At 39.5% G+C, this 24861-nt stretch overlaps 1 protein-coding gene across 6 annotated transcripts in view; it reads left to right on the forward strand.

Moving 5' to 3' along the window:
- The window catches only part of adam23a (ADAM metallopeptidase domain 23a), a 106455-nt gene that overhangs the window by 64695 nt on the left and 16899 nt on the right, over nt 1-24861 (forward strand). For all 6 annotated transcript variants that reach the window (XM_069196382.1, XM_069196384.1, XM_069196381.1 and 3 more), the window contains exons 10-24: nt 3987-4055; nt 4486-4652; nt 5827-5911; nt 6610-6697; nt 7520-7571; nt 9181-9280; nt 11243-11314; nt 13041-13127; nt 13893-13973; nt 15356-15406; nt 15800-15863; nt 17087-17192; nt 19815-19934; nt 20806-20974; nt 24241-24352. In XM_069196382.1, coding sequence (XP_069052483.1) covers nt 3987-4055; nt 4486-4652; nt 5827-5911; nt 6610-6697; nt 7520-7571; nt 9181-9280; nt 11243-11314; nt 13041-13127; nt 13893-13973; nt 15356-15406; nt 15800-15863; nt 17087-17192; nt 19815-19934; nt 20806-20974; nt 24241-24352 — 1423 coding nt within the window. The remainder of the gene's footprint in view (nt 1-3986; nt 4056-4485; nt 4653-5826; nt 5912-6609; nt 6698-7519; nt 7572-9180; nt 9281-11242; nt 11315-13040; nt 13128-13892; nt 13974-15355; nt 15407-15799; nt 15864-17086; nt 17193-19814; nt 19935-20805; nt 20975-24240; nt 24353-24861) is intronic.

Consider the following 24861-nt stretch of genomic DNA (forward strand, 5'->3'; position numbering starts at 1 on the left):
ATTTACAGTGGAGGTCACCTAGCCATTCTTTATATTGTGAAATTTTTTAAAGAAAATGGTTGATCTGTAAAGCTGATTTAAATTTTCTGGTTACACACAAAATGCGCCAGTGCTTCTTTCGGTAGTTCAGTCAACATTTAATTATGACGAAACAGGCTGACAGATATACTGTAAAGGGATAGCTTACCTAATACATTGGTGTTTGGAGTTCTCTTGCCTGTCCGAGGGCATAAGGTCAGTGCCGTCACAGCCCCCTTCACTAAGAATGAACCAGGGAGGCAGCTGCAAAGGTCAAGATGGACTGGAGGTTGGGGTGCTAGAAAAGATGTGTTAAGTTATGCCATGCTTCTGTACAGGAGAGTAGAAATGAGGGAGAATTTGACCTCCCCCTTAACTTCTGTTAAACAACTGAATGAATTCTAAACAGATCAAGAAAAAAAATCTGATTATGATGACATCTACAGTACAGTATAAATGAAGGGCTTTGAATAATTAAATTGACCAGAGAAGTCTGTTTCGTTTGGATATGTGGTGGTTTTCTCGCAGTGCTGGCACCTTATGAGTTTTTTGAGATTGATTAAATAAATATTTTAAGTTTAGAGGCTGCCCAGTTTTTTCGAAACCAAATTTAAATACAGGTGCTTAAATTATTATAGGAAGCAATAGGAATTTAGGCACTTAAGCGTTTGGAATTAAGGGCCGATATTTTCAGTATAATAAAGTTAATTAAATCAAGTGTACAATTTAAGTTTAATGGGGAACATAACAAATTTGAACATGGTTTCAAACATTTCTGAAGGTGGTTTATGATCAAGAGGTGTTAATGTAATAGTATTATTCTTCTATATGAAAATGACTATTATTTTGCCATAGGGAAATAAAATTGTTATAAGCTATAAAAATCAAATATCTCATGTCCTTAAATTTTAATAGAATTAGGGCACAAAAAAGACATACACTGCCCACTGCCCAGTTGTACTGCACATAGAAATACTGGTACACATTTATAACGAAGTATTTATAGGGAATTAAATTATTTATATTTTATATTTTACATATAAACACAACTGCATGTTGTAGCATGGGAGAGAACTTACCTATTACCTATACCTATTAAGTATATTGTACGTCTTGTTTTATAACAACTGTTTACATATTCTGTCAGAAAAATCATAGAAGGACCATATATTTTTCATACATGTGTTGAGAAATTTATATTTCCTAGTCTAAGCTGAATTTAAATGTATTGTCACTATCTCTTTATCTGTATAGCCTCATTTTAAATTGCAGTGATTAATTCTACAGTGTGAAGTAGCTTTTCCACAAGAGGGCATAGTAGTCTATTTAAAATAAAATACAAAACTACATTAGATCCTGAAGAAATTTTCAATTGAATTGTTGGTAATGTGTAAGATTGTAAAACATTGTACATACGCATAATTATAGACAAATGTATTGGTGCTCTTCATTTAAAGCAATCCACTAATTTAAGTAAATGTTTTAATTATAGCCCATGTTTTTAAATGTAATTGCCCATTGATTCATCCTATAGAGTTTCATTGTGGTCGTGCGTGAGTGCAGCTCATACAGTACATAAGAATTTGCAGTTAATTCATTTGGAGTCTTTAATGCTTTTTTAATGATCACATTACATTACACTTAATAATAATGTAAAACAATATTCAATTTGTTGTTTTAAATTGTATTGCCTATTACGCTTTCTGTAATTGGTTCCACACTGCGTAACCATATCCTTAGTGGTGAGAAGCACTTAAGGATGTTGACATTCTGATCATCTGTAATTCCATCATGTTGTATGTTTCCTCTTCAGGTCATAAGCATTTTCCACATGGTCTTCATGATTGCAGGAGATGGATATTTACTGCTTGAACACTTTCGCACATGAAAGACCACATATGGTCCCTGGAATTTGTGTCTAGGGTTTGATTAAACTGTGGCAGAGTTGCGAATCTTTTTATTGAATGTATAGCGCGAGCCTTTTTTTGAATAGGCGAACATGCCAGCAGCCATATCACCCTGCAACTCACAACTGGCAACCCACTGAAGCTCAGGAGGTGTGAGCCTGGTCGGTACCTGGATGGGAGACCTCCTGGGAAAAACTAAGGTTGCTAAGGTCCTGACTCTCTGTGGTCATTAAAAATCCCAGGGCATTTCTCGAAAAGAGTAGGGGTGTAACCCTGGCGTCCTGGCCAAATTTCCCATTGGCCCTTATCAATCATGGCCTCCTAATAACCCCCATCTATGAATTGGCTTCATTACTCTGCTCTCCTCCCCACTGATAGCTGATGTGTGGGGAGCGTTCTGGCGCACTATGGCTGCCGTCGCATCATTCAGGTGGATGCTGCACATTGGTGGTGGTGGAGGGGTCCCCATTACCTGTAAAGCGCTTTGAGTGGAGTGTCCAGAAAAGCGCTATATAACTGTAAGCAATTTTTATTCTAATTATTATTGTTAGCAATAATTAGCAAGAAACTTCAGCATTTTTTTTTGCCTTAGCTAGCAGAAATCACAATCAAACCATACCCCACACCATGAGAGATGTTTCACGGTCTCATCCTCATAATGTGCGATTACTGTCTCTTTAAGACAGTTCAGTAAGATTTCCTGAGCTTGACTCGTACACTGCAGGGAGATACTATGAAAAGCAGAACTCGGCAGAAAAAGTGAGCTGAAGCAAATATTTCTAGAAGCAGGAGGGCGTTTTCACATTTAAAGTCGCAGATACACCTAGAGGATTGGTGGTTGTGTCATTGCTTTCGAGTGCTATTGTAAAAAAAAAATGAGCAGCAGTGGTTAAGTAAACTGAACTGTGGGAAGTAAAAGGAAGTAAGTCTTGAGGCATGTGTCTTGTGGTTCCATATGCTCTCTGGCACAACATGGGGGAGAGTGTCCAACAAAAAACAACAGACAATCTCTTCAACACAAAACATTACACAACATAAACCAGTTCCACAAAACTCCTACTGTATAGTATGTACCGATCTATGCATTTTCGCAGGCTTAGTTTTTACAGATACAAATACCCAGCACCTAACTAGGCCGAAAAGAGATTCAAAACCTATCTTCTAATAAAAGAATATGACTCGCAATTAAATCTGACTTCTTACCAACTAAAAGTATCAAAATAATTTGGGATAATCCCTGTGGACAACTGCTTTTCTGGCAGCGTGGTAGAGCAGTGGTTGGTATTGCTGCTTTGCTGCGCTGGGGCTCTGGTTCCTTTCTGGACCTCGGGTGCTGTCTGTGTGGAGTTTGTATGTTCTCCCCCATGTTTGCGTGCCCTGGGTGCTCCGGTTTCCTCCCACAGTCCAGAAACAAACTGTCAGGTTGAGTGGTGTGGTGCGAATGTGTGTGCGGCCGGTGATGGCCTGGTGTCCTGTCCAGGGTGTAGCCTGCCTTGTGCCCGTTGCTTGCTGGGATAGCCTCCTGCTCCCCCTGCGACCCTGAATGGGAAGCAGAGGTCTGAAAGTGGATGGATGGACATGCTGTTCTGCCACATAGTTTTGGATTTGGTCTTTAGTCCTCTGTCAGGAACAGTGTTATTTTAACTGTTGTTATTTTGAATCTTATCACTATCAATTCAGGATATGCAAGAGCAGTTGTCTTAAACTTTTCCTTGAAATGGACAATCATCATCTTTATAGTCCACAGCAGAATATGCATTGGATACTGTTAATTTTTAACACACTATGCCACTATGCAAGCCCATTAGAAGTACATAAATTCATGTGTGCCTGTCGTGTATGGCATATCTCACTGCAAAAGGTGAATAAAGTCTCCCCTAGTTCTGGTAAACATATACTGTAGGTTGAATATACTGTTTAATTCAGTTTTTAATTTTAAATTGTGGCAAACAATTGAATTGATATTGTTAACTTATATTACATTCCTCGTAGTGGATATCAGATGTCATTTTTGTCACTTGTAATTGTTTTCTTGCTTTTTTCCTCCCTCCTTTCGTGCAGTTTAAGAGACACAAGACGAGACAACACACAAAAAACTATGCCAAATCTGTGGTAAATTTGGTGGATGCTGTAAGTAACCGTATAGATACTGTAGGCAAACGCTGAGTGAACTTTGCAGCTTGTAGACTGTAGACTTGTAGACTGTGTAAAACTCTGGTGCCATAGAGAAACTGTTTGTTTCATTGTTTCACTGTGGGTTATAACATTTTTAAAGCTCTTAAGCTAAAACGGCATACGTGAGTCTAGGCGGAGAATAAAAATGAAAAGTAAATTTAAAAAAAGGCTTCTAAATAGTTGAGGCAATTGCAAAATAGGGGTTATGTCATCTTTTGTGTGTGTCTGTGTGCGTGGTAACTAATGGCAACCTGTTCCTCCCATGTGCCCCCTGTGCTGTGGCCCCTGTGTCGTGATTCCACTGGCTCGGGCTGGCCTGGCACTAGCCCGGCTCCTCCCCACACCCGGTGTTCGACTCCTGTGCCTGTGCTGTCTCTGCCGGCAGGTCTTTAAAGAGCAGCTGCACACCAGGGTGGTGCTCGTTGCCGTGGAAATCTGGACGGAAAGGGACCAGATTCCGATTGGCGTCAAACCCCTGGAAATGCTGCGGGATTTCTCCAAGTACAGGCAGCACTTTATTAAGCAGCACGCCGACGCGGTCCATCTCTTCTCGTATGTAACCGAGTTAAAGCTGGTCTGTTTTTTCCCACATCCCTGCTCTCTTCTGCTCTGAGGGTTAAAAGCCATTTGTGTGTTGAGGGCTCCAATGACTTACTGCACATTCTGCTGGCCCTTTTAGGGTTCACCTTAGGCAAAGAGTTTGACTTTCTTTCCCTTGTAATTAATTTGGGAAATAATGGATTATTACTTTGTTAAATGTGTGATTGCTTTTAGTTACTAAAGTTAAACCTGGATACACATAAACTGTACACATAAACATAAATACAACATGAACATTTTGAGTTTTGAAGTGATTGAGTCATTTGTAACACATTTCACTATACAGGGTATTTGAAAATGTTGTATCATACAAGAGTTAGTCCTAAGCAATTAGAGCCTTATCTGTGCCCCCAATATGTCTCTTGTGATGTATATCTCAAAGTATCTTTCTCCTAAACACAATTTTGTACGAGAAGTGTTTAAGCCATCTACGTGTTGAAGTTGTTGACAGTGTAAGTTGTATTTAAGCTGTAACACTGTAGTGGTACTTTATAACAGTGTTTAATTGCAGTAGTCAAAACTGAACCATTTACAGTGCATTTCTTTATTTTTGATACAAAAATTACTGATTCTTTCATTTGTCTTTTAAATAATACCTGTCCCAAAAGTGCTTTGTGTATCTTTTTCCATGAACTGGTGCTGTATATATTAGAATGTGTGTTTTAGGACGTTCAAAAGATGATAACACATTAAACAATGTCTTTCTTACCTTTACTCAAAACTTTAACTTAAGGTTAATTAACTTACTGAGTTTAACAAAAGCAAGAAAAGGAATTACTGATCTGCATGTGGGTTTTATTATAAAACGGTGGTTTGGTGATAATTGACAAAGTCTTCCTTTCTGTACACATACTTTATGTTAAATTATTATTAAAGTGACGGAGTCATTTTTAACACACTGCACTATAGAGGGTATTTGAAATAAGACAACAAAGTTGAAACATCCAAAATGCTTTGGAAAAGTACTAAGCAATGAGAGCTTTATCTGTTCCCCTAAGATGTCTCTTGTGATGTACAGTATATCTCAAAGCATCTTTCCCCTAAACACAGTTTTGTGAATGTATACTTGAGAGTAAGTGCAGAACTGCTGTGATAAAACAAAAACATGTTTTATGTTTTCTTGTAGAAATGTAACATTTCACTACAGAAGGAGCAGTGCTGCCTATTTTGCAGGAGTTTGCTCTGCAAGCAGAGGTGTAGGAGTCAATGAGGTGAGTTTCACAAAGGGCTTAGAGCTCAGGCAGTGTGACTAGACAGGTTGTTTAAAAACACAGCACTTACAGTACCACAGGTGCACAAAATGGCAGTGTACTCTGGTACGCTCTGCAAAGCTTCTGTTAAAGGTGTTTCAGAATTTTCTGAGATTTTCATACAATATACAGTGAAAAGCTATTGGGATTGTGAAATGTGTCATCTTTGCTGTGCCGTAAAGATTTTTTTTTTCTGATGAAAGCTGTAATTTGAGGCAATTTTTTAGAAAATGAGCTTTGGCTTTTGGGTATTTGTGTGCGTACATGTTAACCCAATGTTAGAAAAAAATCTTTCCGTGTTCAGTCCAAATTTCAAGTCAGCGTAGGGACAAATTAACTTAAAGTGAGTTACATCAGTGTAAAGTTAGTATTTACCATACCTCTTATATGAAATGACTTCTTCCAGGCTGCAACCTATCAGCATCACCAGGCTTTTGATATGCTTCTTTGAGATGCTTTGCCAATTCTTAACCACAGCCACTTTCAGGTGTTGCTTGTTTCTGGGGATTTAGTACACAGCAAAAATGAAGTTGCATTTCACCGACCCAATACCCTTTTTAATCTATCTCTGCTGAATGACCCTGGAAATAAACATTAAAAGAAAATCCTGTATTTATTGATTTGAGAGGTGGGTTTGTGATTTTCCTTTCTAATTTTAGTATGGTGCAACATGGACGATGGCACTGTCTTTGTCACAGAGCCTGGGTCAGAATTTGGGGATGCAGTGGGATCCAGCCTCAATGAGAAGTAGGCACTTTTCCTTTCTTTCCTTTGTTACCCTTTAAAGATACTGTTCTGTGAAGTAGCATGAATGTCAAAGGAAACATTTAGAGATCTACAGCAGGCCTTGGAAAATTTCTAACCTACAGTAGGCAGCCACCTACTTCTCATCCAGAGACGAATACCGTAGAGCATACAGTTCACCTGTTTATCAAGGAAATTAAAATGTAATGGCAAGGTGATTTCTTAAAATCTTCAACGGAAGAAAGGGATTGAGTGACATAGAGTCAACTTTTAAAGTTGTAGCTGAATGATTGATATGACAGCTTTTCTTTAAACGGCATTTTAAAGAATAATCAAAATCACATCATTTTCTGTAACTGCTTCAATAGTTCAGGGTCACGGTGGCCCAGAGCCTATCACAGGAAGCACACCCTGGGCAGGAAACCAGTCAATCGTAGGTCACACACAGGCACCAACATACACTTGAACTGACATCAACAGACACTTACACCAGGGCCAGTTTTCCCAGAAACCAAAATTTGTAGGACGTGAACACGGGGAGTACACACAAACTCCACGGAGACAGCACCCTAGAAATTGAATCTAGGGCCCCAGCACTGCGAGGCAGCAATGCTAATCACTGTGCCACCCTACACAAGAATAATGTATGAGTTAATTATCAATTCATGGTGGTACAATAATGATTAATGGTGTACAGTGTGCAATAATGAACAAAAGGATGAGTTTGTCTGCAGGTATGTAAATGAAACCTATTGCACGGAGGATTTTCAGAATGCCGCATTTCTGAGGTGACAGGTGCACACTGCTTTGTTCTTTTCATTCCAGAGGAGTGTGGCTGTTCAGAGTCCTGGGGAGGATGCATCATGGAAGACACAGGGTAATGGAATTGGTCATTTTACGTTTTCTGCTCAGTGGGGGATCTCGGAATCTGGAAAATCAAGAAAAAAGCTCGTCACAAATTCACAATGAAGCTTCAATACTTGAATTACCCCGTGTTTTTTTCATATTCTGCTTTATCGTTTCTTCAAAGTGAGTCAGTCGCCTCTTGGTACTTTCAGTCTGCCTGCGAAACAGCAAAAACTGCACCTTTCCTTTTCCAAAGTAGGGTTGTTTTTCACCAGTTTTGTAATTCATGCCTTTTTTCCATCCATTATCCACACAGTACGTCCCTTATCTTGGTGAGGGCTACAGGTTGCCCGTGTCTAAGCTGGAACCCAAAGGCACAAAGCAGGCCTGAGAGCATGGGACAGCTCTCTGCATGGACAGGAAGTCGGCCCATCCCAGGGCTGTAGAAATATAGGTGGTATAGGACAGCCAGTCACGCCTAGTGTGTCTCAGGGAGAGGGAACTGGAAGACTTGGTGAAAACCCACTCAGAAACGGAACGAACAAACAAGAGCTCAATACAAGGACCAAGCCCCTTGACCTGGAGCTGGGTTGGCAACACCCTGGCTGTGTTGCCCACTCATGCCTTTCATGTGTGTCTTAAGTTTCAGTTTTGATACTTAAGTAGAGCAGCTGCCATCCACTTTGTCCGCGAGCTGATTGCAGTCACCACTTAGAGGGAAGGCCAGCGGTTTGACAGCGCTCCGAGGAAATGTTTTAGTTCAAAGCCACCTCCGTTGCACAGATTGTAGCGTCTGTTAGTGTTCATTTTCTGATCATAGACCAAGACATAAGAGATTCGACTCTCCCCTGACCTTTTTTGAACGTGGAGCAGCTTATTAAATGCAAATGGAACGATAATCAAAAGCTATGGGAAATGACTGCCTTTTTGATAGTTCCGACAGTTCAGATCTTCTGCAGACCGAAGTGTTGACATCAAGTGGTTTGTGGCTGATCAAGAGCAAGCATCTGGCCATGTTTGCTAGGGGTTGATAATGTTTGGTGATGAAAGCAGTTTTAATTTCACAGCACAAAGTTCCACTATTATAGACTTTGGGCACATATTTAAATGATGTAAGATTTCCATTGTTTTTTTTTTCCTTTCAAAGAATTCAGATGAAATAACATATCCAGGACTCAGAGAACTGGGTGTATAAAAAAGCTCTTTGACTGAACGTTAATTAAGCTGCTTTCTCAACATTAACCAAAAACTCCAGAGTTTGCAAGTAGCAGTTTTGCAAAAGGGAGAGTAGGCTCTCCCCAGCCCAATGTGATTCTTCAATCTTTTTATATACATTTTCCCGATTTTGACTGCCTAAAGTAAATCTCTCTGGGTCATAAAAATTGAATCTTTTTTCTTTGTATTACCTAAATAATTTTAAATGAGACTTGGTAAATGCGAGAATGTGCAACTTAACTTACCTTTTTTTGTGTTTGTGTTTCACGTTTATTTCACGCTTACTTTTATTTCAGTATGCTTGCATTCCAGGTCACCTTGGAGAAAACCGCATGCAACCTTAGCTTTAAACTATGCCTACAGTACCGGTGAGTTTAGATAAGAGTTAGATAAATAAATGATTTTTTTGGTTGTTTTGGGTTTAGGGTTCAGCACACTCGGAAGTTTTCCAAATGCAACATTGCTGATTTCAAGGAGTTTTTGCAGAAAGGTGGGGGATCGTGTCTTTTCAACAGACCGACAAAGGTAAACTGGCAAAGATTCTTTCAGTGCAAGCATGTTAGACTTGAAACGGGAATACCGTGACCGCGCTAGTATTTGCAGTGCATGATTGGGAAGGTTTAGACAAACCTATGTTGAAATTGTGTGAATCATTGCCAAAAATTGTACAGTATAGCCGGTGTTTCAATCGAGATGCAGTACTGTATGACTAAGAAATACTTCTATTCCACCACCAATTCCGTGTAGTGGATTCATACAGAACTCCAAGCTGTCAGCTGTGAAGGATGAGAGATATTCAATCTGGCACCATTTGGCTCCTTTCTGTACCCACTTACATCCACACAACGTGCCCTGTCTCAGTGGCTCTGCTGTCCAAACAGCCAGACCTTAGCTTAGCTGCTTCAGTGCTATTTTGATGAAGAAAACATTTCTATAAACAGAAAGAAACTGGATTTTAAATGTTTAATCAGCAAGGCTTTCCCCATGAGCTACAATGAAATTATATTTTTAGGATAGTAAGAGTAAGGGAGCAGGGACTATGAGTCCTGAAAAAATGTATCGGTATACTCGAGGGCTTTAAAAACAGATGATGTGTGAATACTTTACTGTTACATGACGCCATTTTTGAATGGCATAGTGGCACATTGGTTAGCATTACTGCTTCACAGAACTGGGGCCCTTGGTTCACTACTGGATCTGGGGTTCTGTCTGTGTGGAGTTTGCATGTTCTTCCCGTGTTTTTGGCGGGGTTTGTTCCGGGTGTTCCTGTTTCCCCCCCACAACCCAAAGATATGCCAGTAGGATAGTTGGCTTCTAGGAAAACTGGCCCTGGTGTGAGTGTGCGTGTTTCTGTTTGTGTGTGCTCACCCAGGGTGTATCCTATCCTGTGCCTGTTGTTTGCCAGGTTAGCCTCCAGCTCCCCTGTGACCCTGTATGAGAAAAAGCAGTTAGAAAGTGCATGGATGGAAGATACCATTCTTTCTTCTGCACAATCAGAAGCAGTCAAAACACAAGCATTTCCCTGATTTTGTCCCCACTACCTCATTAACACGAGGTTAGCACAAAGTAACAGCAGACGTGATGTAATTTTGAAATTCCAACTCAGGCTGGCAGTAAATTACAGGTGATTGGCCATCAGTGCATGTAAAAAAAAAGTGAATTCATTAATGTTCTGAGATTTAGCACCAGTGTCAATTAATAGACGACCCTCGTCTGATCTAGTATGTTTCTGTTTATACTGTAGTACTGTATATTTTGACTAAAACACCTTTATTTAACAGCGTTATGTTCAAGTTTATTGTCATTATACTCATATACAGGTATATGGTACAACAAAATGCTATTTAGCTAGCTCTCAGACGGTAACCAGTTCAAATAAAACAATACAATTGTATAAGAAAAGAAAGACAGAGACAACAGGAAATGTGCAAAAACAACAACAGGTAACAGGTAATGTGCAAAACAACATCAGATGTGCAAAATCATACATCAACAGAATGAAATTAAGGATAGACAATTATGGGGAGTGAGCTTATTGTAATGTGTGGTACTATATGAACCTCAATTTTGTGATTTTTGGGTTTTTGTGAATTTTTGTGATCTCGCAGAAAAAGACATTTCATTGCCAGCAACTACTGCTGCACACCGTATTGTTGTGCATTTGATAAATAAACTTTGATTTGATTTGATTTTCATTTGATTATTTATGTAGAGTCTGCCGTACCAACATACTCAATTATGTTCGTAATAACAAGTACCAACTGCTCAACAGTTCTGTAGTTAACTTAATGTCCGCATCTGTAGGGTTGATTTGAGGTAGAATCTACTTTTATTCCCTTGACTCCTCTCCTGGCTTGCCCAGTGAAGGAGTTACAAAATGAAGTGGACTTGAGGTTCTGAACATGACCCGAGCTGCTGCACATATGGACAAACAATTCCCCCCACATTCACAATGTGTGATTTGATGTTTTGTGTGACTTTGTGTAGCTGCTTGAGGCGACGGAGTGTGGCAATGGCTACATGGAAGTAGGCGAGGAGTGTGACTGTGGAGGGCGAGTGGTAAGTGCTCTTTCTCTGAATTTTGCAAGAGAGATTTATTAAGACAACACTCTGAGCAGATGCAGCCACAAGTATCTTTTTGAATGGTGGCCTGACTCTCAGTGCTAAATCCTGCTAAAAGTACATTTGATTCCTATCTGAAGGGTGTCATCCTGAAATAGTTTTGTTTTATGATTTACAGTCGTTGCTCAAATGGCCTTTAAAAAGAGGAAAACCATTGTCAAGAGCTCAGTGAAGTGATTTACTGATATCGTGAAGTTTGGTGAAATGTCTGATGATGTTTTTTTAGGTCTTATTTTCCTTCCAGAGCTGTAATGCACTGCAGCCAAGATGTGCTCATTCGGATCATGCGTTTGATACAAGAACCCGTTCAGATTCAGGGGCTGCTTCGGTTCATTCGAGGACGTGCAGAAAAGTCCGAGCCTGTGCACCGAGACACAAAGAACCGAGATGGGCTTTTCTCCCTCTCCCCATCTCAGGGAATGCCTAACCCTAACCCTTCTACTCCTTACAGCGTGAACCCTAACCCATGATCGCCAGGCTTGAGGAGCTTTCTGCATGCACTGAGAACATAAAATAGCATAAAATGAGAAGCTGTAATGAGATAACTAGCCATGTTGTCAAAGCTGATCTAATGGCTTTATGCGAGAAGTGGTTTGGATCAATTACTCGTAAATACGACAAACTGGATGGGCTGGTCTCATCAAGTAACCTTTCTCATGCTCTTACGATGGCTTGAAGAATGGTGCCACTGTAGTTTGGAGGAGGCGCAACACGTTTTACTGCAGTTTGGATTTATAATAATAATTAATAATAATAATTGCTTACACTTATATTGCGCTTTTCTGGACACTCCACTCAAAGCGCTTTACAGGTAATGGGGACTCCCCTCCACCACCACCAGTGTGCAGCATCCACCTGGATGATGCGACGGCAGCCATAGTGCGCCAGAACGCTCACCACACATCAGCTATTAGTGTGGAGGAGAGCAGAGTAATGAAGCCAATTCATAGATGGGGATTATTAGGAGGCCATGATTGGTAAGGGCCAATGGGACATTTGGCCAGGACACCGGGGTTACACCCCTACTCTTTTCGAGAAACGCCCTGGGATTTTTAATGACCACAGAGAGTCAGGACCTCGGTTTTACGTCTCATCCGAAGGACGGATTTCTAAGAGAACAAGGTTTGATGGTTATTATTGAGAGAATGGATGCTTACAGTGTACAGTATGTTCAAGCAGATTATACAGTACATCATTCCTAGCGCCTACGTTCATTCATGACATACTGTTATTAAGTTTTCATTGATTTGCCGTCTGCCATGGAAGCAGCCTCAAATATGTATTCAAGTGTTTAAACTATAACACTGTGGATTTACTGTATTATACTGTAGGCTTACTTGGTTTCTTTAGACAATTGGAGCTCTGATACTCAGAATGTATTATGATCTTCTTGGGAATTATAAAAGAGAATAGATTAACCGCAGATGCAAAATCTTAATGGGACCGTATCTTGAACATGCCCATCTTCCCTTTTATCATATTGACTTGATCACATTCTAAATACTGTTTGACATCTACTTAAATAGCCTGCCGAGCAAATAATTGATGTAAATAAAATCTAGTTTGAAGAATTTTAAGAGTATTTTGGAGTGTTTTTTTCCGACCAGTAGACATCTGGACTGACAGTGGAACAGACCAGGTTCTTTCTGGCTCTTGTTTGCAGGAGTGCTACAAGGAGTGCTGTAAAAAGTGTTCGCTTTCCAATGGCGCCCACTGCAGTGACGGACCCTGCTGTAACAACACCTGCCTTGTAAGTACTGGAGAGGACGTCCTGGCCTTTTCGTTTAAGGAGCTAGCCATGTGGTCAGAGCCGATAGCATGGCTTCATTCAAGAATGGGTTCTGGATAAAACCTTTGGACCACTTACAATCAATTAAAAATGTAAAAAAGACGGTGCCTTTTTTACAGTATAGTCTCCCCATCACCATACTGGGGCATTAGGAACCACACAGACTGCAGGGTGAGAACTCCCTACTGGCCCCACTAACACCTCTTCCAGCAGCAAGCTTAGCTTTCCCAGGAGGTCTCCCATCCGGGTACTGACCAGGCTCACACCTGTTGAGCTTCAGTGGGCATCCAGTTGTGAGCTGCAGGGTGATATGGCGGCTGACCACTACTATGAGTGGTGTAACATCCCGGCCAGTGACCTAAGTCACCTTGCCAAACGGTAGTTGGAGCCAGAAGACGAAACTGTGGAACAACCGATACTTGGCCCGCGTCTGCACAGTCAGCTGGTAGAAACACAGCGTTAAACAGTCAGACCCCAAGAGGAAATGTATTTGGAGGTTCCCAATGATGGTCTTCATTAGATTTCTGAATGTAAAACACGGTAATATTCTCCGATGTTAGGAACATGTGCTATAGTAATGTGTTTGTGTGCCTATGCCTTTTGTATCATGTTTTCAGGTTTTACGTTTACGGTAAAATAGGTTAATGAATTTCAATTTTGTGGGGAGGTGACTTATGTGGCAGATCTTGGCTCGGAAGTGAACGCCTTCTTTTTGTTTCTTGCTAGTTTTATCCCCGCGGATACAGCTGTCGTTATGCCGTGAATGAATGTGACATCACAGAAGTGTGTTCTGGGGACTCTGGGCAGGTATGGCACATTTTATTCAGTTAGGGCTCCTGTAGTTGTTTATACCGCTTTCCTTGGTTAAGAGGGCTTTTCAGTATGGACTTTTTTCATTCTTACTGGGCCCTGGTTTGGTAATGTTTGCAAAATAATGTTCAATTCAGAAAAAAAATGTATAACACAGTGCTTGAAAAATATTTTAAAAAATGTATTGTGGTGTGATATTCTTAATTTACAACACTTTCTGCATTTCCAACGCAACTCTTTCTTTAATTACAATTTCCTCTGTCTTTTCTCAGTTTACGTTAAATGATCAGATATTGTTTTATTTTGAACGTTTTACAGTCCAGTAATGACTTTCACAGTTAAATGTCCCTCTTGTTTTTCCCTTTTCACTGTACTTTGTGGATATGTGATGTAATGGAGGGTAACTATAACAGTAATATAACTGCTACTGTTTGTAATGATAACCGTGACAGAAGAGCTATCTTCTCAATAATATCTAAAAAAGCTGATTGAGAATGACATCAGCATCCAACTGGATCGCAGTAAGGAACTGCACAAGAAAGCTTATGTGGTTATTTCTTTAACTAATTTGCTACATTGTTTTCTAGACATACAGATTTCAGAGGCAATTGAAAAAATATAAAATATAAAATGAAAACAAATAGGAGAACAGTATAAAAATAATAAAAACAAAGATTAACGATAGCCATATTTCCAGAAGTAAAACTTGCAAAGTAAAGTAATATTAGAAGGCAAGATTTTCAGAGAACTCAATGGAAACAAAGACTAGAGACAGTATTTTAGTGTATCTCTGCTCTTGTGACTGGACAAAAGGGCCTAGTTTCACAATATTCAAATTTTTTCAGCTATATGCATAATTGCTGTTTTTTTCAAAAGCATTTTTGTTGCTATTTTTAATTAGCGGGGGGATACAATTTAAACAGAGACAGTGACGGGGGATAGGTAACAATGTAAAGCAGGTGATGTAAATTATTCATGTGGGATAGGTAACAATGTAAAGCAGGTGATGTAAATTATTCATGTGAAGCATGATGTGAGAGCATCAATATGAGCACTGCAATTGTTCTCATGTTCCTTCGGATTTTTTTTTTCTGCTGAACATATATCCTGGCCTTTGTTTATTTCAATTGTTCCAAGATACTACAAATGTGTAGAACCCAAAAAACAATTGTTGCTCAAACATGCCTATACTGTACAGTATGTGCACGTATTGTACAGCTTCACTTGAAATACATTTGTTTATCTGATTAATGTGTTACTTAGATCCGTTGATCTAGTATTTATTTTACAATATGTAAGATGGGACAAGCAAGCCATATGTATTAAAATTGTTTTTCTCTTATTTCCTTCCCTTTTTCCTGTTTTATTTCCTTTTCTAGTGTCCTCCCAACCTTCATAAGCAGGATGGGTATGCTTGCAGCCTCAGTCAGGTAGTTCCTTATTTTTTAGGGCTCTTTGATCTGGGAACGCCATTTTAACGATTGGTTGGATGGGATTAATGTGACGTGTTTAACCCCTGGTATTTCAAAATGGTGGAAAGGATGAATTATGACAAAACACAATTTCCTCCTCTCTTTCCCCACCTCCTCGTGAAACAAAAATCGTGCTGAACTGTGTGATTGTTTAACACTTTATCAAGCCTACCACCTCACCTCTGAATTGCAAAGTTGAGAAAATCTTGCACTTTTTGCAATATACAGTACCTATTTTGAATTCTATGGTGAATTTGAGGTTTGCTCACTTTTACACTATCACAACTAGCACGGTCTTTGTTGAAATTGAATAAACTGCACAGTGCACTAATTTGTGCTCCTCTCTTGCAGGGGAGATGCTACAATGGGGAATGCAAGACCAGAGAAAACCAGTGCAAATATATATGGGGCCCGAGTGAGTATAACTCTTATTCCATTTGAAAGCATGCAGTCTGTGCCCTAAATCTGGGCCCTTTTTTATGAATGTTTCTTTAGAAATGATGATTATCATTGAGTGAAAAGGCAAATTACAGGGCCCTGTGACTATTTCCTTAGTTTTGTTAATTCCTTGTGATAAGATGTTTTATTCATTACCATGTGTTTGTATCAGAACACTACAGGTTGAATATTTACAACTTATTATGCACCTAATGGGGTCTTTTCTTATTAACTGTGATTCATTCCTATTCTCAGAACTGTGACGTCTAAAAGGACTGTGCATAAATTGCACAAATACAGCACAAATGTCTATGCTGTACATGTATCAACCTGCAATATGCACTCCATTTGCCCTGTGTCTCTACAGTCCTCAACAGCATCCAGGTCTTTATTTTCTTGTGCTGCTACCTACAGTACTCCTGGCTTAACCAGTGATGTACAGAGTAACATCCTGACAGTCAGGTATCAAAGATCCTCCTTGGGTGTACTGTGTTTAATACTTACAGCAGTCTAGTTCTTTTAAATTTTTTGATCATGTTGTTCAAACAGTGAGTCTCCTGGTTTAGATTGGTCTTTCATCATAAAACAATGTATTCCCTCCCCCTGTCTTCAAAAATCACATTATCATTACACACACAGAACACACTAGCATTCAAGAGGTAGTGAAGAGCCACCAAGTAATTTAGACAGCATGTCTTTGAATTGTGCTACAGCAGCTGGAGCTAACTCAGGTGGACTCAAAGACAGCATGCAAATTTCTCAACCTGTCCAGAACTGAACCCCAGAGATGTGAGGTAATACTCAAACTGTCATGCCACCCTAAAATATTATTAATATTAAAATATTTTTTTTATTTTCAGGCCAAACCTTAAGAGAGTTAATAATAAGCATACTGTAGGAGACAATTAACCTACCGCTACTGTATCTATTTGGACTGTGGAGTAATTCATTTTAACTGTAACATGCACAGATAATTCACAACGTTTCGGCCGTGGAGCCTTCTTCAGGTGTGAAGGCTCCACGGCCGAAACGTTGTGTTTTCTGTCTTCTTTTTTTCAGCATGGAAAGCTATTACTTGTTCCTTTGCAGCCTACGCATGCTGACGCAGCTCCCCACCTGAACTACTACTACTATCTGTATAATGATAACTATGAATTCCGAAATGTAAATAATGCTAAACTCCGTTCTGTTCCTGGACAGAGGCTGGTGGGTCTGAAAAGTTCTGTTATGAGAAGCTGAACACAGAGGGCACAGATAAGGGGAATTGTGGGAGAGATGGAGACAAGTGGATCCAGTGCAGCAAACAGTAAGAAAAAGATGTCATTCGGCACTTGCAGAATTACAAACCAGCTTCATAATCAAGTCGAGTTTAGATCTCTGTTCCTGTGAGTGTAAACAGAATACAGTCAACAGAATAATGTATCCTCATTATTCCACCTATATGAAATCAATCTCTCATCCAAACTGACCCTTGCCTGGAGGAAACAAAAGGACACTCTCCCAATTTTTCCATAGGTATTCAGCAGAGCCAAATTTAAACTCCTATAAAGTACATTAAGGAGTTTAGTGTAAGACAGCTTTGACTCACATGCCTTTATCCACTAATGTAAAAGCAAACACAGGACACAGAAGAGCTCACACAGGAGGTTATGGTGGTTCTTTAGGAGGGGCATGAAATACTGTCCTATTCCCAGACTCTGATTTTACTGTTTTTTTCTTTACTTCTTTACAAGTTGGGTGTTAAATGTTTTAGTTTAAAAGCCCCTACAAGTGCAGGAATGCTAGAAGTTCCATCTTGGATGCTGTAACATCATGTAGAGGAGAGAAGTTTATTGCCATATGTACTGTACATGTATGTTGGAGTTCTTATTCGCTCTGATCTCTCGGGACATACAGTACCTGTACACAGAACAACAGACAACACCACACAATGTAGATGGTACGTTACACACATCATAAATAATAACAACAGGAACAATAAATATGTAGTAGTGAAAAACAACATGGTAGACCATGCAAATAGTGCATAGTGCAGACATGCATTGAGTCTGAGGCATTGCAGTTAGCTGTTGAGGATGTGTACTGCAGTAGGGTAGAAGTCATTCTTAAGCTTAGTGGTCTGTGCTTTAATATTGCGGTAACACTTGCCAGAGCACAGGGGAGAGACCAGTCTGTGGCCAGGATGGCTGGGATACTGAATCATGATTGGGCTTTATAGCGACAGCGGATGGTGTGAATCTCACCGATTGCTGGTAAATCACATCCTTTAATTCTCTTTAAATCTAATTCTCTGCACCCTTTGTAGTGCATCTCTCATTCTAGTATTGTTTTGCCACACACTGATCCCACTAGCGAGGTTATGTTTAGGAGTCTATCATTTATACAGTGCTGAAAGAAGAAATGTTAAAAAGTAACCCAGACCTGAAACTTTATTTGAACTTTGTTGTGAGATTTCACACACGGACACTTTCCATATACTGTAACTATTTTTAAAATGTGTGACTTTACCATTCTCTTAGAACTCAGTTTAATTGTAGCACAGGTTCAGAAGAGAGGCTTTAGACTTGAGATATATTTAATGAGCCACATTTTCCACTACAAAAGTCTGTTTCATCTGTTAGGCCACTGTGTGACCGATGTCTGTGCTGGAAGCAGGCAGGAGAAACAATGATGTAAAAAGATATATTCAAATAAAGCTCTTAACAAAATGCATAAATTAAGATGAAACTTCAACCCTGTTTTTAATTAACGTAGTGGTGAGAAAAAGTAGGGATTATTAACAAGTGTTTTCGGTATTGAGATGATGTGCCTTTTTATGTACAATCAGACTGGAAATTCCAACATTTTTCTATTAACTTTAATGCCCAGTGAATTTGCTCACAATGTTAAAGTATCGAAAAAAAAGCAACAGTTTAAGTAAAACAGTCTGTCATAGTTTGTTCCAAGTGTCCTCACCATACTCAGTTGACATTTGAAATTCAGATGTGATTTAATATTTTGAAGTGGAAGTTGGCCTTTGAAGCTGTTCTTTAGTTTGAAGTAAATTATAATAAGCTCCGGGTTTAATAATCTCTCCGCAGACGCACATAAAAGAGTTTCATGAAGCTGGCATAGGACTTGAGCTGCACAAACTCTTACTGTGGCAAAGTGTTCATTTTTGATTCCAAGCGTAGTATTAATTATATGACATTCTCCAGAACAATCACGTTTGTATTGTCTATTTTAAGTCACTCATTAAACAGAGGAATCATTTTGGAAGTTTGAATATAATTTTCTGTGCTGTTACAATGCTTTTGATCTACAAATAGATAGTTTATGCACACATAATTATTCAGTTTCTAGGCAGGCTGAGATATGAACATGACATCATTGCACATCATCAAAATGGAAATTTTCATATACACAAAGACTGATAAGTTAATGAAAGCTATTGTATTGAAATCCTAAGCAAATGTCTCATCAGGAGTAATAAGATAGCATAATAAAAGTATGTTATCAATATATACATTTTAAGTGGTAAATCATGTACCAATAACAGATCTTTAACATTGCATTACAAATTAAAGAATATGTAGTAGTCTGAAAAAAATATACACTATATCATTGTCATTAAAGTTTGTAAAGGGGAAGAGTTTAAATTCCTATTATAAATGATAATAGTTTGTTGTATTTAAGGAAATTTTCCATTTTTGGTAGTTTCAAACACCATCTAGAAAAACAAATTTAAGATTAATTGGGCAAAAAGCATGCCTTTGCCCTGACTGGCGCTGGCTTGAAACATGATGCTCTAAGCTGCATGACTTTTGCCAATCGCAAGATGGTACAGTATGACCCAAAAACTAAAAAGATAAAGGAATCGCAAATAGACAAAAGAGAGAAGAACAGGCCCGAAGGTCAAAACAAACGTGCGCTTCCTGTGTTTTATCAGTGATGTGTTCTGCGGCTACCTCCTGTGCACCAACACCGAGAGGACTCCGCGTGTCGGCTTAATGAAGGGTGATATCACTGCCACCACCTTTAACCATCAGGGAAGGCTTGTGGATTGCAGGTGAGATGACGACTCTCATTCTCTCGTACCAATGTGCGTGCTTATTTATTCTGTAAATGGGCAGCGTCCCTTTCAGAACTGTTTAAGAAATCGCCACCGGATGTCAAAAATGTCCAAACGCTTGGCGCAGCCTGCTTGTTATATTTCTGCAGACAGAAAAACGTGCCGTCGACGATTAGCCACTTCAAGAGGTGGGTATTATTCCGCCTGGAAACGAGTCGTATTCCATTTCAGAAACTCGTCTGAAAATGCTACTCCTACCTACCGTGACAACTCGATCCCAGCCTCCCCCTGTGTGATGTGAAAAACTGAACGGGCCCTGTGCTCTGGCCTCTACTTCTCAAACGCTGCGTCAAACAATTTATTTTATATGTACTGATCATTTTTAGTATGTAAATAGCAAATGAAATGAAAGACCATAGTCTATTGAGGGTCATATAACACTATGAGATGTTTATGTAATAAGGGTAATTGATTTAGTTCTAATTCTTTTAATCTTTTTGCCTCCCCCATGCTGTAAGCAGTATAAATGACTGTTTTAACCACTGGCTGTGTGGATCCAGAGATATATACCACTTATGGGATGATTAAATCAGCATTACTGCAGGTGTGGTATATATCCTCAGAATTGCATGGCCTGTTGTGGTTTATACTTTACATTTTGTATATGGTGTGTACTGTATATCATGTATGTTTGCGGCAGAGTTAAGTGTGCACTTCTCTAACTCACAGCAAACCTAATACCTGCCACTACCAAGTTCATACAGAAGAAGAAACTTCAAATATCGAGGGAAGGCCTTTAACCAAACAGTTTGGAGCAGTCATGCATAGTTCTTGATTCTGATCAATCAGATGTGCTCTCTCCCTTCAGTGGAGGCCATGTGGTGCTGGATGACGAGACTGATCTGGGATATGTTGAAGATGGGACCCCCTGTGGGCCGGCTATGATGTGCCTTGACAGGAAATGCTTGCCTATACAGTCCTTAAACATTAGCGCCTGTCCCAGTGGATCCAATGGGCAAGTCTGCTCTGCTCATGGGGTGAGTCTTTGGCTTAACTCAATATGTCACTGAATTACACCTCTTCTCCTTCTTAGCCCTAAAAGCTGTATTTTGCGTATGCAATGCCTTGCAAAAGTTGTTGATCCATCAACGATCCCCAGCCAAGGCGAGAAGCGGAATGGAAGGAAAGAGAACCGTGTAGGCGTGCAGATCTGTTTAAAAAAGACTATGTTTGCTGTAAAAGCCAAATGTGTTGCATGCTGCTGAAGGTTTGCTGACTGACCAGCAGGTCCAAGGATTTTGACTAGTTTAGTGTATGTATGATTAAATGATAAAATAGGATCCTGTTGAATGTTGGACTCTTTATTTAATTTTGTTAAATTGACCTTGTATTGAGCTCCCCTTAAGTTACACAGATGTTTGTCCACACACCCCCCCCACCCCACCTTCAACAACTTGACTAAGTTCAGTGCTGTTTAAATTACATGATGTACTGTACGTCATTTTTCTACAAAGCAGCTGTTCGTATGACTTATGTTATATTTTGTTATGGAACTGTGAACTACCCCAGGATACATGACTCTTGTGGTGGGATTTTTAAGTTAAAATAGAATACCCACATTCATGACCTGAAATTATTCACATTCACATTCTGTGAAATTAACCTGTACAGATAATCTAAGTTATCTAAACAGAGCTCTCTTTTCTCTGCTGACAGCTGATCGATTTGAGTAACGACGTTGTCCTTCATTTGCGGTCTTGAAAGGGCATGCCACATAATTGTAAAAGCTCTGCTTTAAATGAAGTCAGAAATGAAATTAATATAGACTATAAATAACTTCATGCCATTAACATACTGTATTATTTTGCAGTAAGTGAATTATTCTAAAGGGCTGAGTCACATGAAGGTCACTGGTTGATACTGTATTTACTTTCTGTTGATCTCAGTTTCCTGCTGTAAGTGCTGTGTATGATGTACTGATTGTGGATTCTCAGGGATATGAAGCAGATGTCACAAAGCTAGTCTGGGACGTTTCTTGCCACTCAAAAGGCACACGTTCAGAGACATTAAGAGAGGGAAATGGAGATACTTATTATGATTTTTTTTTGTAAAGAGAATACGGTATCATCAGTAATCTCCAAAGCCAAAATAAAAGAATATACAACTTGTTTCCAATGTTTGAATGACCCTTGGGTCAATGTCTGAGTTTTGAAAACCATTGCACAGTGTACAGCTGGTTTGTTTTGTATGCGATTTGTCCGAACTGCTTGGGAGAAATCCATGACAAGGTGCACATTAGTAATTCTAAGACAAATGCGAGTGTATATGTTTGGGAAGGATTTGTACATTGTTCAATAGTGGTGCGGTTTCAGTCTCATTTCCTCTTCCACCTTACTCTCTGCTCATTTGGTAACCAGAAACAGTTAGCTGCAGTGAGCAATGAGTGCAAGGTGGACACCAGTCCCAGTGTGTGTGTTTGTGTCACAGACACAGATTCACACACATCCACGCCAGGGCCAGTCCTCCTAGACGCCAGTTAACCTACCAGTCCCGCTGGGAGGAAACCTACACAAACATAGGGTGAACATACAAACTCCAGAGCCCTAGAGGTGCAAGGCAACAATGCTAACGACTGCACCACTGTGCCACCCGACATAGGTAGCCTGCTACAGTATACTGTTCCAGGATATGTGTTGTTGAGCTCTGGAACAGTGCCTTGGTCTGCCTCAACAGGATCATAACCAGGACTGTAGCCTGGCACTGGAAGGGACAGCAAGAACAGAAAACTAATTTTTAATTAACTAATTATGTGAGGTTATGAATTCCTTTTACATTCACGGGGAATGGTGAACTCCCCTTGACTTGACTCCTGTGGTGGGATTTTTAAGTTTGGATAAGAATACCACCTGTGCCTTCATGAACTGAGAGAAAATAAAAATTACAAAGGAGTACTGCATTTTACAGCAGTAAATGCGAGAATACAACAGGAGAACGGCAGCATTTGTTGCTTGTCTAATGCCTCATAGAATAAGCATATTCAATCTATTCCGAAGCTCATGAACAGAAAGAACTGTAACTTTTATTGGTATGTGAGTTTTAGTTTAAAGGTTTCAGTGGTTAAGTCAGTTGTGTGCAAGACATTGGGAAAAGTAGAAATGCCAAAGAAATTATTTTTTATTAGCATTTATTCCTCAACTAGCTGTGAAATGTTGCCACAGTTCCCTCAAAGAGCAAGAATATACAGGGTGAATAATGGTCTCACAGGTTTTCTGGGCAAAAGGCAGCTTGTCATCTTTTAGATTTTTTTGTTTCTATCTGTTCCTGTTTTGGTCTTTGCCCAATTTTTAGACGATAGTGAAGGGACAAAATACCCTTCCTTTTCCTCATCCTGTGATTAATTAATTCATCATGACTGAAGATGCTGTATCTGCTTTAATTGCGGCGGCCAAGGTTCACACACAGACTTTTGAAGGTTTGCTGGTTTGTGACAGTATTCTTACAAGCCCGCAAACCCCAAAGCATTACTGAAAAGCTCAGAAATATCCATGTGCTTGTTCATCCCTTCACTTGAGGCCCGTGGCTTGTCTGCGGCAGGTGTATGACTCTTGAAACAGGTGAATTTCTCCAGTGCCAGATCTTTGGGCACTCTAATCTGTTTATCACTCTAAGATACGTTCTTACTTTTATACTTTATATGTATGTTACTTTTTTTTCAAAATAAAAAGAAAGATGAAGGTGTAGAAAAACCGATAACATTTCTTAATTTTAAAAAAATTGTGCGACTGGTAGCACCTCGTATGGTCCATGTGTTTATATTACTGTTTGTCGCTGAAAACGCTGTGTCTAACCTGCTTCAATTATGTCAGCCAAGGTCTGGGGACAGTGCTGTTCACTGGTTTGCGACAGTCTTCATACAAATGTACCAACCATAAATCATTCCTGACAAGCTCAGAAATTGTTCATCACTTCACTCCAGGCCTTTCTGTTTTTGTTCTCAGCAGGTTCTTGAAACAGGTGAATGCTTTCGCATGTGTGTGGTACACTTATCTGTTTATCACTCTGACAGACGTTCTTTCGTGCGTTTTTACTGCACGTTATTTTCTTAAAGAATAAAAAGATGAAGGTAGAGAAAAACCAGTCATGTTCCTTAAATTTGCAGACATATCTCACAGAACAATCGGGCAGAGAACATTTTGATGGTTGTGTTTGATGGCTTTTTAGCACCTTGTATGGTGCCTGTGCTTAACTGTATGTTGGTGTGTGCAAACCTCTTTCTCACCAGATGATCTCTCCTGCCTTACAGGTCTGCAATAACGAAGCTACCTGCACGTGTGATAGCACATGGGCGGGCACAGACTGCAGCATGCACGACCCCATTAAAGACACTTCTTCCGGCCAAGACGATGGCCCTAAGGGTTTGTCAGATTAATTTTAGCTTTAGTCGGTTAACGCTTAACATGTAACCTATCTCTTTTTCTTCTAGTAATGAACACAGTGGTCCCGCGGGGGCATTTTCTTGAAATGGGAAACAGATCTGAACAGGCAAACAAAGGATGGTATTTTTAACAGTAATTCTTCATTATTTGGGGAAAAAAAATACATGCTGAACCCCATGGGCCCAATAACTTGGTTTTGTTGGTATCTTTTTAAAATATGGCTTAGTTATTTGGAGCTTACCTTTATTTACCGTCCATGTAGAACAGATTTTTTTTTTAAAAAGGGGTTATGGAAGATTAAAACATTTTCTAATTTAATTTGCAAAGACATGAGTCGAAAACTGCAGTTTCTGCATTTTTTCTGCTCTTCCCTCAAATGGTTATACATGCCTGAAAATAAGGAAAACTGAGCAATGTGTTTTTAGAAGTAAAAACATTATGGATATTATTTTTACAGTTAAAAAGAGTTACTATTTTCAGAGTCTCTA

The sequence above is a fragment of the Lepisosteus oculatus genome, chromosome 12, assembly GCF_040954835.1.
Source record: "Lepisosteus oculatus isolate fLepOcu1 chromosome 12, fLepOcu1.hap2, whole genome shotgun sequence".
Lineage (NCBI taxonomy): Eukaryota > Metazoa > Chordata > Actinopteri > Semionotiformes > Lepisosteidae > Lepisosteus > Lepisosteus oculatus.